The sequence below is a fragment of the Strongylocentrotus purpuratus genome, unplaced genomic scaffold (genome assembly GCF_000002235.5).
Source record: "Strongylocentrotus purpuratus isolate Spur 01 unplaced genomic scaffold, Spur_5.0 spur5_scaffold_10, whole genome shotgun sequence".
NCBI lineage: Eukaryota > Metazoa > Echinodermata > Echinoidea > Camarodonta > Strongylocentrotidae > Strongylocentrotus > Strongylocentrotus purpuratus.
Window position 1 is genome coordinate 819994 of NW_022145595.1, and position 20712 is coordinate 840705.

Here is a 20712-nt window from a genome sequence, read left to right on the forward strand (position 1 = left end):
TACGGGCCGGCGACGCGAAAGCCGCCGTGCTCGCTGGGCTGTACATGCTGGATGTTGTTGGTGGAAACACACATAGCTGCATTTCTACCCTGGCCGTGTATTGAAAGTTGTGCTATTGATTCTCAACATTTCAAACACCACTGTACAAAACTCAACTGATTTCATTCAAAGGCAGTACTATAGTGACGATTGATGACACCTAAAGAGCATTAAAATACAATTTGTTCAACTTTCTGATGTTAGAAAGAATAATTTAAAAATTAAAATTGTGAGTCTACTGTCAAACTTGCCGATCAACCGCATCGGGATGATTATGTGCATTTGTACTGTATGTTGTGAGTGTATTGACTATTCATGTATTCAAATGCTGCCTATTTACATGGAGCGGCCTACGCATTCACGATGAAACCATTTAACCGTACATTCTGGTTCGCTGCAACGAATAAGATTTTCCGTTGATGGAATTTTACACGTGCATAACTTGTATTGGTCTCCAACTTCCCATACACCAGGCTCAAGAAAATCTTCCTCAAAATCAGTCAGAAAGTCTAAATCGTCGCCTACCAAATACTCTTCCCTACTGTACGCCGCCATTTTTGTCGATAGCAGCCGATGTGTATTTCCAACAATGCATTTCGCGAGCCCTATGTCACTCAGTTTCGGGAGTGAGATTTACGAGCTGTGCGGTCCGGGTGGGGGATTAACGGGATTATGATAGGGGGAAAAAAGACTCTCGGTGCAACGGACTGCTTCAAAGGGCCCTCTTAGATGCGGAATCCATTTATTACAAGCCCTGGTTGAACTGTGCAGATGTAGATTAACATTCTTATTATAACAAACATTTTTAATGCAAAGTGAGGTTATTGGAAATATCAGAAAAAACTTTGGGTATCCTATCTGGCACTTCATATACAAGTCGTTTGTAAAGTCATGCGTAACTTTACGAACAGCTTTATGAAACCCCCCCCCCCCCCCCCCCTGGTCAGATAAGGAAAATAACCACTTCATTTGTTCACAAATTATTGAGTATTTTGCTATTTTCTCAACTTCGGGTGAAATCATGCCACAACCACCAGCTTTGATGGCAGAGGCATACTAAATGCTACTGTTGAAAATATATATCAAAAGAACACATTTGACTTTATATTCAAAGTCTTGAGTCCTAGCTAATAAAAGCAACAATAAGAAAGATTTGGTCACTACTACAAGATATCACTGCTCCTTTTTAAAGTGACTCTGTAAAATTGTCTCAGATTCTGAAACTAAATCCTGGATTTAGCTAATGCTGCAATGATAATTATAAACTTTTAGGTCAGTCAGGAATCCCATGACTTTTACAAGCCGATCGCTTGTCTGTTTATCAAGATATTTATGATTGGAAATCGAACTCAATTTTTTTTTTTTCCTAACGGTTTTTATAACACTATAGTCTACTGGGGAAAATGAGTATGGTAAAACCGGTCACTTAAAGATTTTTACTTTTTTGAGGCACTTCATGGTCATTTTGGAGCGCAATTTTTTTAGGGCTTCACCATATTACAGACACTGGTAACACGTTGGGCCATGCATCTCAGATTTAAGGTATAAATAACATCCAAAGCAGAAAAGGCGCCAGAAGGCATTGCGATATCTTTACTTACGTATCTCCGTTATCATCTTCCACAGCGATAAGATGTCTCTGGACCGTTAGGATTGTTTTAATGTCACCCGTAGCTGCGTAGTCATGAAGAGCATTGGCTGTTACCTGGGCAACATGCCATGCCATGGAATCACTGTCTATTGTTATGTCATCTGAAATAATAAAAGAGTTTTACAGAGATGGATTACAGTCAATTCTCTTTATACTCAACAATGAGAGAAAAAGTGTTCAAAATAAATTCAATATTTATTGTTATCATTATTAAGTATTTGGCATCACATGTGCCTGGGAGGCGAAAAGCAAACTGAATCACGTTAACCGATCGCTCTGTTCCAGGTATAACCGGTATAAACCTTGATCCCATATGCCAATAAAAAACCAGCAGGGCAAAGAAGAAAAAGACATTCCCATGTATTCTATCTATAAAAAGAGCAGACAAGCTTACCACAAGCATAAGCACAAAAAAAGGATACTGCCTAAGATGTTGGTATATTACAACACAAGTTCCACTCATCATGGTTCCACCGTAAAATAGGGCACATCATTGAAAGAATATCACAAAGACTTGCTCACCAGTTTGAATATTTTTCTCCACCATATCCTTTGGTCTTGAGATACCCTTTGGGATGAGATCCAAGACACCTGTATCTTGAAGTTCTTTGAGGTCTGGTAGCGGCCCACAATCACGTAATGTATTGGAGTCCAGCTGAAATCCTTCTGTACAAAAAAATAAAAAATAACAAGGTGCTTCATCTGTTTTTATCAAATGATAACATAAACGTGAAGAGACCGATGGTTTTTTTATTCAAGTTTATAGACATTTCTTTCCTGGGGACCTGATGACGAGTTATTCCAATACCTGGAATCCAGTCTTGCTTACATTACTTGTTGCTATGTCAGGCTAGCCTTGGGCAATCTTTCAGGTTGTCAAGAACAACCTTTGTTTAAAACCTATGCATATCATTTGAATATGTTAGTGAACTGTTTGTAACTGTTTGGTGTTGGTGTTTTGTGAGTGTTGTATTAAACTGGTGACTAACCTGCTGTATCCATGTTGCCACAGTATTTGCTCTCACTCTCCATCTTAACGCGATCTCCACCAGCCTGGCCTCCCATCGCACTGCCTTGGATAGGTGGCATCTGGAAATCCATCTGCATCGGCTGCTGCTGTTGCTGCTGTCGCTGCTGTTGCTGCTGTCGCTGCTGTTGTTGCTGCTGTTGCTGCTGCAGTTGTTGCTGCAACTGGAATTGTTGTTGCTGTGGCTGCTCTTGGGGTTTCCTTGCTAGTGTTGCAATGCTAGGCAAGGGCTGGTGGTTCTGTGCACCGGTCGATGTTGTGTATACCATCTGCTGAGAGGAGTTGCCGGTAGCAACGACCCCAGACTGGTGGCTAGGGATTTGTTGCGGCACTGGATTCAGTCAGAAAAAAATGGAACAGTTCAAATAAACACATGCCAAGACCACACAAAATACTAATTCTTTGATGAGTTAAATATTATTTCAAAATGGACATTCTCCTTTTTTAAGATCTGATCCTAAATTAAAACCTTTGAATGGCCACGTTTTCTTTGTTTGTGGCACAGGGCTACTTTTTTTGTCTGTAAAGACTATCAATTCATTGTGACCAGAGGTATTTTTAGAAATTATGTTATCTTTTACGTTAAATTAGTAAAAAGAAATGTTAACTGCCATCAAATATAGAACAAGGCACTAATTATGCAAAGCTGACGTTTTGACATCTCCGCAAGTAGAACCAATATGGTATACGCTTGTAAAAAATTCCATTGGGCCATCTTCCCCGTGTTTGTGGTTTGTGCAGGTTTGTTCCTGGAGAGACTCCAGATGCGTAGGTTCAGTGGCCTATGCCGGGTCCTTATGTTTCTTTTGTCGGGCTTGTTTGGGGAACAATAGTTTCTAGATTGCTAGGTCGGACAAACCTTGAGCTTGTTCGACCTGGCTACGGCAGACAGATGTATGTGGAATTTTATTACCTACATACTTATCAGTATTTTGTTACTTGTATAATTCAATTGTTCTATTATATATTGTAATACTGTATGGTTTTTAAATGTCAATTTAATTTGTGTATATTTGAGTGGAAATATAAATCAAACCAAAAATCTAATCTAATCAATAAATGTGTATTCTGTGCAATTTCAACTTGTTATGACAATTTTGTTCACTTCTTCAGTCAGTTGTAGTGGAAGGAGTCTGGATAAAAAAAATTTAAGCTTCTAACCTGATTGTGGCTGCGATGTTGAAGAGGTCATTTGGTTGCCGCTAAAGTTGTAGGTATTAGCTCCATACCCCATGTTAGGGTTGTTGAAATTAAAAGATGCTACAACAAAAAAGGGAAATGAAGAAATATTACAAAGAGCAATATTGATGGTGCTAAAACATAGAATAGGGCACTTTGCATAATGTGTTATTTGTCATCGTCATCAAGATAATCTTCGCTTCTATCACCCAAAGTGAATAAAGTAGATCACCTCAGCGGGTAAGGGACATTTTGTCACATTATCCTTACAATCAGTAATTATTTGCTTGTTACTAGCATCGTAACGACTAAACCTGCTTCACGATATACATGACCAGATCTAACTGTTGAATGTAGTTACAATCATAAAGAATAATACACAAATAATGAATGTTTATGAGTTTAATATATTGAACGAATGAAAAACATTCATTATTTGTTTTATACAACATCGAAGAAGATCTAATAGAACGTTAATCAACAAATTATGTTTTAAACCTTATATTACAGATAAATTGAAGTTGGAGTCAAGCCTTCTCGATTACATTCAGATTACCTTCGCATCAGATACACGAAGGGATACGCGCACGGCAGAGAGGTACGCAGTCTGCATATAACCAAAAATGCACGCCCGTGCAATAGAACATCTATTGAATATCATGTGACAAACAATCCTCCAATCGAATGACAAGGATCCACGTACGTGTTGTATAATAGCAATTATTGATAAACTAAAAACCTTTGGGTTTTATTCACAATTTTAATGAAGCACTTTAGCATGCACCCGACTGATCCTATACAGTACAGTGAAACCTGTCTATAAAGACCTTCCAAGGGAGAAAAGAAAAATGGTCTTTATAGGCAGGTGGTTGTTATGTACAGGTTCCTTCAGTACATGTTTTAATGGGAAGCCATTTTCAAGCAAACAAAAAACGTTGTCTTTGTAGACAGATGGTCTTTCTATATTACCCCGGTCACTGGATGCACTTCCTATTCTGCATATTACAATGCACATTCTCCACTTCCTAGGGAGCATTCCAGCCAGTCGCCTTTTTACAGCTTTGCACATGCTCATCCAATCATATTGACCTTTGCATCATACTGGGTATCCACTTAATTAAAGTGACTTGGTAACATTGCCTCAGATTCTGAAACAAAATCCTGGATTTAGCTCATGCTGCAATGATAATTATAACCTTTAGGTCAGTCAGGAACCCCATGACTTTTACAAGCCGTTCGCCTGTCTGATTATCAAGATATTTATTACTGGAAATCAAGATTTAAAGATCTGTTCTCCTAACGTTTTTATAACAATACAGTCTATTGGGGAAAATAAGTATGGTAAAACCAGTGACTCATCTAACCAGACTCATATATATGTTTGTATGTTTATTTGCATTTTTAGTTTTGTATAAGATGTAATTGTATATTAGTCTATTTTGTGTGTATAGCGCTTAGAGATTTCGGTGGTAAGCGCTTTATAAGTAACGTTTTTATTATTATTATTATATATTAAAGTAGACTTACTTGATCCTCCTCCTCCTCCCATGCCACTGCTTCCCCCTAGGCCACCCTGCTGGTAGGTGCTACTATACTCATTAAAGTGAGCCAAGTGCTTCTTACGCTTACGAAGGATTCCTTCCCGATCTGTAACAAACAATAAAGCAGCAAACAACTCTTCAATAGCTATCAAATTCCTGCAGTGTTCAGAGTATGTGGTTTGTAGACACTGTGTGTGTGAGAAAGGTTGACTGTGACAGTCTACTGTTTGTTCTATTAGTTGAACAAAGTCTGTAAAGAGTTTAAGTCATTACTGGAGGTAAGGAACTTGCACCTGCAATGGAAAGTCTTTATAGAAAGGTGTGTCGGTAGTAGATAGCAACAGAGGTCCTAGAATTTTCTGAAAAGATCTCTCAACATTGTCTTTTTGTAAAGAACTTATTGTTTTGTTATAAAGCAAGTGGGTTATAAAGATAATCAAAATCAACAAAAAGAAATGAATGCAGCAAAACTGAGCATAAAAATGAATAGCGAGAGGAGAAATTAAAATAGAGAGCTAGAAACAAAGAAGGTACCTAGATGCATACCGTTACTCACTGATATTATGTGTTTTGAGATAAAATGTTAGTGATGCAATACGTCTCTCTCATATTAGGGTGCCACAGCAATTTATCTTAAGAGGTTTATTGCTTCATGAACAAGTATGAATACTTGAATAGCCTACACAGTCCTGAATTGAATTGAAATGAGTTGACAAGGAAGGTATGTTGATAAAAGTTCAAAGTCATAGCTAAAAGCCGGGACGGACACATCTTGAACTTATAAATAAAGATGCATTATGTAAATTAAATGCAAATAGCATGGTGTGAAATAGAAAGAAAAAAACACAAAGAAATTCAATATTGAACTTGATATGACAAGAAGAAGGAGGAGGAATGGGAGGAGAAGGAGGAAGATAAGGAGGAAGAGGAGGAGAAGGAGAAGGAGAAGAAGGGGAGGAAGGGAGGAGGAGGAAGAGGAGGAAGGAGAGGAAAAAGGAGGAAGAAGGAGAAGAAAGGGGAGGAGGAGGGAGAGGAGGAGAAGAAGAAGAAGGAGTAGGGAGAGAAGGAGAAGAGGAAGGAGGAGGGGAGGAGGAGGAGAAGAAGGAGTAGGGACAGAAGGAGAAGAAGAAGGAGGAGGGGAGGAGGTGTAGAAGGAGAAGGAGAAGAAGGAGGAGGCAGAGGAGGGGAGGAAAAAGAGGAAGAGGGGAGGAGGAAAAGGAGGAGGAAAAGGAGGAGGAAATGGTATGTAATGTAAAGTTTACCTGGTACTTGAGGGTGGAAGGTGAAAGGCTTGGGATCGCTGGTCTCATTATCTGATTTCCTCTTGAGCTGAACGTGCACATACACAGGTTTATCAATGTTTATATCTTTGTAGGCTGGAGTCTTAAATACAATTGCATACTGCAAAGAGAAGGGAAGAAAAAAAACAAGTGTAATAGAAGTACTTTAAAATCTGCATTTTCTAATTTCGAAGCAAGGGTTTTTGTAATTCCAGAAATAGAATTATTTCTTTTTCTCTTCCAATAAGACTATTTGGAATTATTACCATTATTAAATATGGCTCACTGCAAAAAGGGCACTAATGTCATGTACCCTTGATGGCTGTAGTGTCCTTTTAGCGGTTAGATGATATATTTGATTTTAGTGTAGGATACTGATCAAACAGAAGTCATAGAAACATCATTGGAGCAATCACAGAAAACAAAAGGTGCATCCCTGGACCTAAGTTATTTAGTTTGGTTTGATGGTTTGTTTTACCCAACTGCTAAAGAATGCCTCAAGTCCTCTCCGAAGGACTTGGTAATGAGGATTAATGCCTTACCAAAGGGGCACTAGCGCATCGACTTGGTTTCTAACCTGGGACCTCCCGGTTACGAGACCACTGCCGTACCACATCGCTTCTCCTTTTTAATTATTTTATGTTATGTTGCATATTACCACATGATATGGGTGTTATACATGGTGAGGATTCTTCTACTACTATTAGGTTAGGATCAGAAGACGACCATGGAGCGATTGTCAACAGAGGATAAGTGGTAGACCCCATGCATACCTGTCTATGAACATCGGTTGGACCAAACTCTGCTAAGCTCTGCCAGACCATCTGACCATCGGCAGAGATCTCAAAGAACTTGACCTGTATGTCCTCCTTCTGGACCTTATCACAGAGCAGATAGACCTCCTCTCCTCCTGTACAGCATCCTGCACTCTTGTCCATGCGACAGATCTTGAGGGTCGTGGCGTTGGGTGCCTCTACAGTTCACAATGAAACACATTGTAGCGGACTGGTTATTTTTTGAAAGGACGATTAAAGCCCAACTGTACTACTTATAACTTCATGCGCCCTCTATATAGCAAACAATAGTGACTTTTCGATTTGCACGACGAGAACGTGGACTGCAAGGTGTGACTGCCAGTGCCTTAAAAGAAAGTCACACGTCCATGCAAATTGAAAAGTCCCTAATGCCTAATCGGTGCATGTTGGTCCCCCATGATCCCCTTTTTCTTATGTTAAATGAGAGCTGATTTGATGAGATAACCACCTGTCAGTGACCTTGCAGGGAGGTCTAATCCCCCCTGGCCAAACTAGTACAGACGGGCTTAAAGCCTGCTTTTTTTTTCGCTTGCTTTGTTCCCTTTATAGTTTCCATTGATTTGGGGACTCAGATCTGTTCATTCTTGCAGTTTCCTCTGAAGATGAAAAGCTTCACTATTTCATTCAATGCTTTTCTCCAAATCTATTTTGACCTACATCTGTATCATACATTTACTTTAACTTCAGATTGACATCCTAGAAACTGTATCACAAATATACTATCTGCATTTCATTTTTTGTTAAAAGCCACACTGTCCTACTTGTAGCTACTTGCTCCCTCTTTATAGAAAACAATGTCTAATTAGTGACCATTGGTCCCCCATGATCCTCTTTTTCTTATGTTTATTGAGAGCTGAGTTGATGAGATAACCACCTGTCCAGTGACCTTGCAGGGTGTTCTAATCCCTCCTATAAACTAGTACAGACAAGCTTTAAAGCACTTACTGCTATCAAAGACTGGCACTGATATGACAGGGTCAAGGGGTCGGGTGAAGTGTCCTGAGATGTCCGGCAGATAGGTCTGGAAGCAGAGCCGGACGACGCTAAGATCCATATCCTTAGCCATCTCCTTGGCTTTCTTCTCGATCTCTGCATCGGACGGCTCCGTCCAGTGGCTTTCCCCTGGTGTAGAGTTGTTGATCAGATCCTTGTAGAGACGATGCTGGGCCAAGATACGGGTCTTGAGGGTCGGGACGACGTCCTTGCGCGTCACGTGCAGGATGCCCAGGTTTGGGAAGCTGTGGACATACAATTAGCAGAATAGTGTAATTACCAGACTTAACTTCTGTATAATATGTTCTTGTTCACTCTTCTTTTTTCTCTGCCCTCACATATACATATATATAGATTTTGCTGCTGCAAGAAGTGTACTTCTCTTTTTTCCTTGCTTATATTAATGTTCGATGGTGATTTTCTTTGTATGAGTATTGTTGATCTTTTTTTGTATTTCAATATGGTGGCCCCTTTTAATAAGCCCTGCTTTCTCTGGGGTCACCGAACCATCATTGTGTTCTGCTAAATTTTTAAAGTAAATTATTTTGATTGTATATATATTTTGATGGTTGAATAAATAAAAATGGAAAAAACTAAGCAAAATTCTCCTCGACCAACCATCTCTTAATATCTTTATACAATTTTTAAAAACTTGTTGTGTACTGTTATTAATATTGTTGCATTTGGTGTTGTTAATAAAATGATAACCATCCATCATATTGTCACCACATAATAATCACAATTGTAACCATCATAATCACCATAATCATCTTTGTACGAATATCATGATCATGATAAAAAATCATTATCGTCTTATGGTCACTATACCATCATAACAATAATAGTGACCACTACTTTTACCATCATTATAATTGGAATCACGATCTATATGCCTATCTTCATCAGCTCGAGATTGCCAAATATCCCGCTATTTCAACTATCCCAATCACAAATTATCCAGTTAGTTTGCGTTTTCATCAGCCCGAACTTGCAATTAGCGGGATATTTGGTCGGGATAATCATCGCAAGATATCTTGGGATAGTTTGCAAAATATCCCGCTATTTGTCCGGTGCGTCTTCACCAGCCAAAAGACTCGCATTATGCGCGAAAGCTGAGCAAAATATCTTGAGCTAATTTCTCAAGATCAAGTTTCAAATTTCGAAGTCGAATCTCGAGCTGATAAAGACGCGATTTGTAACTTCAGGATTATTTCCCAAATCAGAAATAGCGGGCTATTTGGCAATCTTGAGCTGATGAAAACATGCCTCATTTCTGACCTTGCTGTCATATCCTTGGGGCCGACCTGGACTGTGCAGAGCCCATCCTTACAGTGCTTCCCTACCAGAGAGTGGGCGTGGGGGCGGGGCGTCTCTTCATTGGTTACCAAGGAGACAACTATACGGGCAGAGCCTTTGTAATTACAGATCTGGGGGATGAGGGGTGGAGATAGAGAGGAAATGAAAAGTGAATCATGGTAGATTTCATAATATTATTGGATATTTTTAGAGTGCACAAATCCACCGATCAAGGTGCTCAACGCCCTCCAATATTACCCAGGCTCTGCTACATGTAGGCTACTGATTTCGGTACTCACATTCGGTGCTCACAGCATTCAAGGAATTCTTTCCTACCATTCAGCACCTGGGTTGAGAGTGGCAAATGTAGATTTATGTCTTACCAAAGGACATTAGTGCCACTGCCGCAGGACTCGAACTGCGAAGCTTATATTAATTCAACTTGAAATTACAATCCATAACAGCTCATTACAGGTGGGAATAAAAAGCTAAATATTTTGTTTTAAGAAAATATATAATCTAATCTAATCAATTTTAATTAAATATTAAGGGGATTTCCTACTGCAAACACTCAAATAATGACAGATTTCACATGTTTCAACTTACATGTAAGCCGAACTAGGCCTTTACCTTCTTTTTTGTTTGTTGGAATTTTAAGTTTAAATATTTATTTTCACTTCATACTTTGAAAATCACTGTGAAAGCAAAATTACAACAAATGATGGTGTCTCCATGGTCACGCTCAAGGTCATATCAGCTAAAACAATAGAATACATAAAATATTTGTTTTTTTACTATACTTTTCCTTCCCCTATACGCCTAATGAATTTAAATTTTCAGGGCAGCTTCTAATTATGAGTTTCTCAACAACCAGAACCAAAAATACAGTCAATAAAGTATATTCTTAGTTAAATTTTCTTTATGACTTGAAATATTTGAAACATTGAATATTAATAATTATAATTGACAGGTAGTTAAAACAAGAAGTACATTCTCTACAAAAGAAAGAGAATAGATTGGTTCGGATCGTTCCTACATGTACATGTATACGTATACTTCCACATTGTGCAAAGTTTCAGCTGAATTAAAGTAGTTTTAACAAATAATGAAATAAACATTGTACATTCAGAATGGTAAGTTAATGTGTGCATACATGTACCTGTACATGTTAGAATCTGAGAAAATGGCTGTAAAGTGCTAATTTACACATTTAAAAAAATTGTTATTCACATTATTCATAATAATGCTCTATATCATGAGTACAAATGATACAGAAATAACTTACATGTGTTCTCACATTGATTGCACATTGACAGTTTGTGTGGATTGCTTTACATCAAAATTATGATTGACAAGAGCTCAAGTGCAGTGCATATCACTTCCGATTCCTTTTTCATTATAATCCTCCCTTCATATTGGGGCTTCAAGTAGGTTTCTCTTTCCAATGATAGATTTTGTTCTTGCATCGAGGATTCCCTCTTTTGTCATCCGTCTCTTAAATACAATTAACCTTTGCTTCAGATGTGTCATTTCGGTGTCAATATCACCAACAATTTCTGGAGCTTCCAAACTAAACTGAAATGATCTCAATTTAAAGATTTCATTCCTGGATAGCAAGTGTGTCTTGGTTATTTTTCAGAATGCAAAATTTGAAGAAGAAGAAGAAGAAAGAAGAAAAAAAAATGAAAATTTTGGGTAGAGTTCCTGTAAAGCAATCCTCTTTACACCATATTTTGTTTACATACAAAAGCAAAGAAATGCTAGCCACATTTCCCATACACATACATGTACACTGTATGTACATGTACATGTACATGTATGCTATTTATAATAGTTTTGATAATGTCTTTATTCTCAAATGAAAACTCTTCCAAATGATGATGTAATGAATATGAAACCAATACCCACACAATATCTACTTTTAGAGCGTCCAGTAAACCTATTCATGTGTTATGTACAACATATAGATTGTAGTCCACTTAGCCCACTGGCTGGACTGTTTCCGTGTCACCCGTCCAATCAGCTGAAAAAAAATAACACACCCTCAACACTAAACCGGAGACAGTCCTTGCCTTTCATTCTCACCCTTTGGACGGTTGTATTTTCTGGGGTTGCTTTAAGAAACACTGGCTAAGTTAATGTCATTCTGCATTTTTTATCATTATTGGATGAGTGGTCTGAATCAGGAGAACGTTTTTTTTTAAAGTAATAATGACATAAATAAATTCATAAATAAATAACTTTTTAAAAAAAACATATAATCAGGGAATAATTTTCCTCAAATTTTTTGATTAGCAATTTCAGGCGATGGATAAATATTTCAAATGAAATTCTGTACATTTCTATGGAAGAAAACTGCTACACAAAAGATATTTTGTATAGCGGTCATGCAAAAATGCATAGCAAATTGCGATGCGATACCAGGAAAATTATTCCCTGATATAATTAATGAATAATATAAAGTAATAAAAAAAGAAAGAGAGAAAGAAGGAAACCTTGCTGGAAATTACATTACTATGTAGTGCTTAATATTCAGTTGAGACATTTTATTGTAAGCCAGTAGTAAACTATTATTAGTTTAGAAGCTTGCCTGTAATTTGAATACATGTATGAAGTGGTTTATGGATGAATGCCTTTCCTTCGGAGCAAACGTTTGTGACCTTTGATCACTAGCTTCTTTCACAGTTTAGATTTTCAAAGAAAAGCAAACAACGTAGTATTACATTATGATTTGTAAAACCACATGTGTCGTGTGTGTATTTTCTAATATTATGATCTTTAACATCTAATCCAGTCCAATCCAATCAAAAAGATATTTGATATAGCGCCTTTTCCTTGCGGTTACAAACCGCTGCACACACCGCTCCACAATGTTTAGGCCACTTATAATCATGTACACATACTGTACAGTTAACAACAGAATTATTCCTACTCCTTTTATTTTGTTTGTTTGTGTGTTTTTCAAACTCAAAAGAGAAAGGTGGACTAATTAAATTGGCCTTTGTTGAAACCTTCAAGATGTAAGCTTTATGTCAGCCACATTTCGCAAGAAACATAAATCAGCCAAACAATGTTGCGCAATTTAAAGAATTACAAAACTTGGTAAGGGTATGACAAATTTAATTGTCTACTGTACGGTACCAATTTGTGCTAATGTGACTCTCCTTGCTTCCATGCTAACGCATGCAGGATGCCGATGAGTCCAAATGCGCACTGCTCACCAAAAATTGATGATTTTTTTTTTATTCAAAATGGTGTTCAGTGTTTTTATGGGTATTTCCAGTACTTACAACTGTAGTGTAAATGGTAAACCAAAAATCCATGATTGGTGAAATGGGCCTATTGGCCCGAATTCACAAAGGAGGTTTGTCGACAAACCAAGGTTTATATATGTCATATGACGCGTTTTGACGCGCTTTTTACAAACCTGGTTTGTAAAAACGCGTCAAAACGTGTCACATGACGCACAAAAACCAAGGTTTGTCAACCTCCTTTGTGAATTTGGGCCATTGAGTCCAACATAACACTGACAATAGGCCAAACAACAACCAAAACACATGTAACCTGCAATATCTAGGTTAATGGCCAGTCTGCCGGGGGTCAGTTTTCTGCCATATATTAAAATCATAAAGAGACAAGAGTGGCATTTCATTTATGTACATGTACCTTACCATTTCCAAGACTGGTATTTACATTGCGTTACCCGGTAACTAGAAAATAAAATCCATTCATGAAGTCTTTGTTAGGGCTCCATAAGTTTCAGTTTCAATGCAATATTGCAAATCGCTTCCAGAGTACGCATGACTGTATACTGAGTAGCATATGGATTGTGTATAGCATCTTTTGATGAAAGGAAACCCCTTGATTTCAACATACTGTATATTCTTTAGAACAAAGCAGAAATTCATAAAATGCAGATTAAGGAGCATAACATTTAGTGGATAAATCAAGAATAAAATCATTATTAGAAGAATGATCTGGGGGTTGTTTCACAAAGACTAAGATCGACTTTAAGTTGGACTTACACTATGGCAGGCCAGTCATGCCACTGTTTCCTCTAACCATTTACTGACTTTGGTCTCTCAAGGGACATACTTTGTCATTGTCACAAATCTACAGAATTTACATTTTTTGATAATTCATTATGGAAGAAAAAAATATTCTCTAAAGATCATAATGGTGAGAGCAACCAGTGGCATGATTGGCCGGCCATTAAGTCAATATTACTCTTTGTGAAACACCCCCTGGTAACAAAAGAACCAGCACTTAAACAACAACAAAAAAACTATTAAAAAAAACATAGAAAGAAGTTTCAGTAGAGAACTTTGAACATCAATATGTAGAACAGACAAGGCATTATTAATACAATGCACATTAGCAATAGCAGGCAAGCACAATATCTCAAGGTTGTTAACCAAAAAGTTAATGTTAGCCCTGCAAAAAGAGCCAATTTTTTTTTTATCTGAGAGTATTTTGCTCTTATTCTTACCTCAACGGAAGGGAAGGATCTTTTGCCTCTCTGACTGTTCTGGCCTGGTAATCCTCCGTGTGATGGACCCTCACATCCATATCGAAACCGAAATCCTCGCTGTAAACAACAACAAAAATCATAAAATCAACCAACAATAAGAAGAACATTCTTGATATATGTAGCAGTAGCACCTAATGCATCTACATCTACAGTGTACATGTACAATGTCTCTAAACACTTTACAGATATAACTCAGTCATCAGATTCAGGCTTGCCAGCAATACATGTATGTTCTCCACTCCCTGGGGAACATTCCAGGCAGGCACAATATTTTTAACACTAGCATTGCTGGCCAATGATTTACGCATCCTACTGGGTACCCATTTAACACATGGGTAGAAAAAGTAATTTAAGTAAAGTAATAAAAGTAATTTTTTTTAATTTGATTTTGCTTAGGGAAGTGATTTAATGGAAGCAGAATATGAGAGGAACCATCAGTGGAAGTTTGGTCGATTCTGATTTAAAAAACAAGAAAGTTATAAATATTTGGAGTTGTGATCAATCAAACACAAATTGACAACTCTGTGAAATATCTTGCAAGCTCCTCTCCCATTTGCCCTGTACTTAAAAAATCAGAAATTCTTATTTTTCCTCAAGAAAATTTGCAATCACACATGCACCCTACATGTAATTATTAAAAATATGTTTCTATACAACCCCTGTATGAAGATAAAAACTATTCCGTCATCAATAATAAAGAAAATGAAAATATTTAATATACAGAACAAATTGCAGAGGGGCTTGCAAGATATATCACAGTATTGCCAATTCCCCTGTAATTAAAAGACATACAGTGTAAGTGCCCTGTCAGGAATCGAACCACAAACTTCTCCCGTCAAATGTTTAAAACCACTTGACTTTGACAACTCTCGTAAATTGTAATGTAAATGACTAAATGACAAATAACCACACACTAACACAGATCATAGATGTACATGTACATGTAAATGCATTTTGGAAATATATATTTTTTAATAATTCTATCATTCTGAGTTTCTGACGATAAATCATAATCCTACCTCAGGGCACTACACTAACTATTTTTGGAAAGGGGTCGTGATCAGACTTTTTACAGACTGTATTGACCCTATACGGACTTAGATTTTGGACTCCCAGATATGTCCCTGTGCCTGTTGGTGTCGATTATACCTACCTACATGTACTGTTAACTGTAAATCTGTTAACATACAACCCACTTTGACTTGGCAGACATGTGATATCATACCAGTATGATCTTGCATGTACACATGTACGTGAGCATGTACAGTACATGTGTCGTTGATTCCATTATATACACCGCAACAGAACAAACTCAATAGGAATATGACACCATGGGTAGTATGATAAAAATAAAAGTTTCTTGATTTCCTCCTTCCTTCAAAGGATTTGATTGTTAAGATAATATCCAACCCGCCCGTCTCAAATACACATGTATCATTCAAAAGCAAGGAGTGGAAAAATAGAAATTCTAATTATAATACTGCTTGGAGAATGGAGATCGTTAATGCAAAACTCAGAAAGTCAAGGACTCATGCGTTAGTGCTTGGAAAATTAGCAAATTTAAAAAAAGACATTAGCTCACAAAAATAGATGTGGAAACAAAACACCTCTCCCAAATTGAGGATTTGGCATTTATAAACTCGGGAGACAATTTTCAACAATAATCAAATCACCATTGTCTTTTAAACAAGCAATATGGTTACATGTATGTTGAGGGCAATATACATGTAGTCTCAATACCTTACATTGTAAATTATCAATCTTAATTTTTCATCATTTCCTGTTCATCAATGAACTTGTAACTATAACAATATTTACCGTAAGACATCATTTATTTCGATTTAATTATATCATTATTGATTAATGTATCATGTATGGGGATCTTTCCTTCCTCATCATAATGTTAAAATCTTCTTCTTTTATCCTGTGCTTTACTATACCACCTCTGTTTTTCTCTCCTTTTCTCCTTTTCTCCTCTTCCCTTTCTCTCTATCCCGGTGCTCCTTGTTATACATTGTAATTTGTATTGTTATTGTTAATGTACAGTACATGTACTTTGCTATATAATATTGTTGATTATAACCTGCCGCCTAACCCACTTAGTTAATAATGGCCTGGTTTTTTGTGTGTGCATGATCTCTTATAAAGACTTGATTTACATGTATCATCAAATCAGATCCCAAAATGACCCAGTCAATATTATCATCCCTATCTAATTTTGATGATAATGATAATAATAAAATCGCTAATATCACACACAAGTTTCCGGCTTGGAGACATACATGTAATGTAACACTAACATGCCATCATATTGGCCACTTTAACCACTGGCAAAGCATGCTCGTCTATATGCGTCACAGATGTGTCATAAATACACATACATGTAAATTATAAAAGTGAAATTAATAATAATAATAATTATAATATTATTTATAATAATAATAATAATAATAATAATAATAATAATAATAATGATAATAATAATAATAATGATAATAATAATAATAATAATATTAGCAAAAATAGTTAATACAAATAAAAATTAAAAATAGTAAAAATAACTTTAATAATTACAATAGTAATGACAATAGTAATAACAACAACAACATATTAAAATAATAATACAAGGCAAAGCACTTGAATTTGTAATTGGTGACTGGTAAGAACTAAGAAGAGCTATTATCTATCATTATTATCAATTATAATCACCTGTCTGGGTTGTTCCAATATCTTGAGATGAGGTTTGGACACCTCTTCCTGAAGACCTTTCATTACAGGTAGATGCATCAGGTCGTTGCTATCGAAATCATTCTCAGCTCCAGACATGGGTAAGCCCACTTGACCGTTCTGGTGTATGAGCTGCTGTAACATGTCCTCTGGAATCTCCACAGACTGCACCGAGTCAGATTTCTCCTCCATCATCGTGGATGTATTTTATTCTAAAGCTTCTGATGACTCGCTCGCTCCCTCCTATTGCGCTACCAGGTGCTAAAAACAGAGAAACAAACTAGTGATAACTAAGACACACCAAAATATTGACAAATGCAAATGGGTAATTCAATAAATTAAGGATCCACTTTGTGACATTTTTGGTGTCCCACTTACATTTAAGGAACCCACACATATTGTGGCTCTTAGTAAAGACTTAAAAAGTGGAGTGAGATTGTAAAGTGATTTCCAAGCATAATATTGCATCCTCATACATGTACCTAGAATCACTTACAATCATATTCCGCTATTTAAGTCTTTACTCAGAGCCACAAATAAGTGTGGGTTCCTTATGCAACTGGGACACCGAAAATGTCACAAAGTGGGTCACTAATTTATGGAATCACCCAAGCTACATAAAGCATTTTATTCATGAGGAAAATTCAGTTAGACTTGTTGTTACAGTCAAACTTACTTTAGAGACACAACATTTTTGTTTTCATTGAAACCTATTCATATTGGCCGAATCAGTAATCAACTCTACCATTTTTATCAAAGCACAGAATGATTAAAATGTCATGACCAGCCGCCTATTTTATTGGCTCCCTAGAGCAGTCGTCATATACAGATTTGTATGAAAGCATGCACGTACATGTACATTGTAGAAATAGGCACTTTATAAATAAATGTCAAACTTGTTCAGGATTGAAAAGAGCGCTTTTGCTAAAATGTAATGACACGCAGTGAGTTAACTTTATTTAGAGCCCCACTGCACTACTTATAGCCACTTGCGCCCTCTATACAGCAAACAATACCTAATGGGTGCCTATCGGTCCTCCATGATCCCCTTTTTCTTATGTTAATTGAGAGCTGATTTGATGAGATAGCGCTTTAAATACTGTAAGTAACGTTTTTATCATTATTATTATTTTAACCACCTGTCAGTGACCTTGCAGGGAGGTATAATCCCCCTGGCCAAACTAGTGCAGACGGGCTTTAAAGAATCAATACAGCACTTTAATTTACAATGCAGTTTGTAATTCATATATTCCAAAGGTGAAGTTACAACATGATGGAAGAAACAATCTCAACTTGTGTCATATAAAGATAATATTAGCCGATCTCAAATCGCATACTAATCCTCAACTCACTTATCAAGTACATTTACTTCCTCCATTTATACTAAAAGTATAACCGATCATCTCTACACGTACTATAGTATACATGTATTTACCGGTACACAGCACTACGTATGAGATACTACTGGTAATGGTATCTAAAAATAGAATCATGTTTCATTAACAGGCACATGATGAATGATCAATTATAAGTTTCTTGGAAGTGATTGCAAGAAGTAATTAATTAATAATTGAAACTCGTGAAATCTAAAGAGGTGTAAATGACCTTAAATGATTCAATAGTCTGGCACATGTACAACAAGTCTATTACTATGACAGAGGTCATTCATGCATAGGTGTACACGAGTGCTACTAAATAATTCAAATCTGTTCTTATAAATGAACCTGGGTTTTTAAATTACAAAATTAGTTGAGATCCTTTTTAATATTTTCACCATTAGTATTTCATGGAATGAAGCACATTTACCCTGGTATGGGTTTATTTTGAAGTCTTTTTTCATTGATTTTCACATCTTTTCTCTCTATTTTTCTTCTCTATTTAATAGAATACAAAAATTGATTTCTAACAAGGTCACATTTTTTTCTTCAATTTGTTTCAATTTTGTATTCATTTATATTTCTAATTTAAGTATGTGCTAACTTGTTCTCATAATTGAGGTTCTGAAGACATTTTGCATTAAACTCTAAAGTGATCAAATTGAGTTTACCGGTACTTTACAGTTTGAACTGTACTATACATGTACATGTACAGGGTATAGGGTGGGGGAAAGATCATACAATACAATTAAATTGCCCCTTTAATTAGTAAGGCTAATTTGCCTAATTTATAAGGATAAATCATTTTGTTTTAAAAATGTTTCCCAAACTAAGTTAGAAGACAGAAGAACAGATAGAACAAGAAAACATTCTTATAATATCCTAGAACCTTGGAATGTTAATCCCTTTTGCTTCAGCAGCTCCTAGGAGCTATCCAAGATGATCCAAATACATGGACATGTACAGGAGAGGAACTCTGATTTTTTTTTTTTTCAATGAAAATCATGATTTTAAGATTTTTAAAAAATTAATTAAACAATAAAAAAAATGATGATTTGTTTTCCCACAACCCCGAGGTCCTCCCTTGGTTTTGAGTTGGAGATGAGCAAACCCCGGGATAGGAGTTGCTGAGAAAGAGATTCTCATTTCAAGGTTCAAATAAAGGAAGGATCTTTTTTCTTTTCTTTTTTACTTTACTTTACTTTACTTTAATACACAATGTTGTAGGTCTAAGCCTGTTCATCGATCCAGGATTATTTCACGGTTACTTTGAGTTTTGTTGATAAGAGAGAATTTAATGTTATTGTTTAGTATTGATTTAATTTTGTCAAAGTATTGTACTTAAGAAGAAAGAAGGATAAAAACAATGAATAACATAACACAGTTAAAGATTTTTTTTAAAGATAAAAGAATAAAAATGTAGACAAAGGTAGTGGACATACAGGCTACATAGAGATACATGAAGGTCTACCTGTAGCTCTATCAAGGGGAATGGTCAAAGAAAAGAATAAGCAACTTAAAAGTTTGATTAAGCATGCACGTTGAGATCTTGCCACTGCGACCTGAAGTCTACTAGAGTCTAGACCCTAAATATTCAATTATTAATTAGCCATAGACTAGTCTAGATCCTCTAATAATGAACAGACTTCAATGAAAATAACAATTTAACACCAAATGTCAAGAGAAGACATAAAGTAACAGACCTATAATAACCGTTGACAAATATCCTTAGGCTTAGACAGGAAGTCCAGATCATCCCATCTGGTTGAATTATGAAATTTAATTAAATAAAACACAAGGCACAACAACATTAGTGCTAATGATTATATGGGGTAACACAAATCAATGAAGCGTTTGACTGAGATGACTAAGAAGTATACTCACAAGCTTGTATGTGTGAAAAAACACACGCAGCTCAGCTAGATCGATTTGAAATGCAGCAAAGCCAGAGCCTCAGTCTCAGAAACCGAGCTGAGTCAGTTGGATACAGCTTGCTGAACATGTATTAGAGTACGTAGGACTGGTCTTTCTAACTTGTTTACGTCCTGAGAGCGCCTAAAATCCCAATGTCACAACCGTAGATTACTACAAAAATGTGAGTTATGAGTGATGACTCAGTAGAGTTGGTAATCGTGAAGCTTGGAAAATCCCTTTCTTCACGAACATGAAAGAATTTTGCTAATAATAGCATGCAAAATGACCTAATGCGACGCGTCCAGGAAATTCGGGACTTTCCATCTCTTGCTGAATCAACAGT

The 20712-nt window shown here is 36.5% G+C and overlaps 1 protein-coding gene across 3 annotated transcripts in view; it reads right to left on the reverse strand.

The window, feature by feature from the left end:
- Positions 1 to 20712, reverse strand: part of NFkB (protein) — a 32005-nt gene extending 11293 nt beyond the window's left edge. The window contains exons 1-12 of one of the 3 annotated variants that reach the window (XM_030979024.1): positions 20340 to 20712; positions 17062 to 17340; positions 14311 to 14409; positions 9792 to 9952; positions 8478 to 8770; positions 7491 to 7690; positions 6700 to 6838; positions 5424 to 5543; positions 3879 to 3977; positions 2680 to 3048; positions 2213 to 2353; positions 1641 to 1791 (exon numbers count right to left, since the gene is read on the reverse strand). In XM_030979024.1, coding sequence (XP_030834884.1) covers positions 1641 to 1791; positions 2213 to 2353; positions 2680 to 3048; positions 3879 to 3977; positions 5424 to 5543; positions 6700 to 6838; positions 7491 to 7690; positions 8478 to 8770; positions 9792 to 9952; positions 14311 to 14409; positions 17062 to 17274 — 1985 coding nt within the window. In that variant the 5' untranslated portion in view covers positions 17275 to 17340; positions 20340 to 20712. 3 annotated transcript variants of the gene reach the window in all.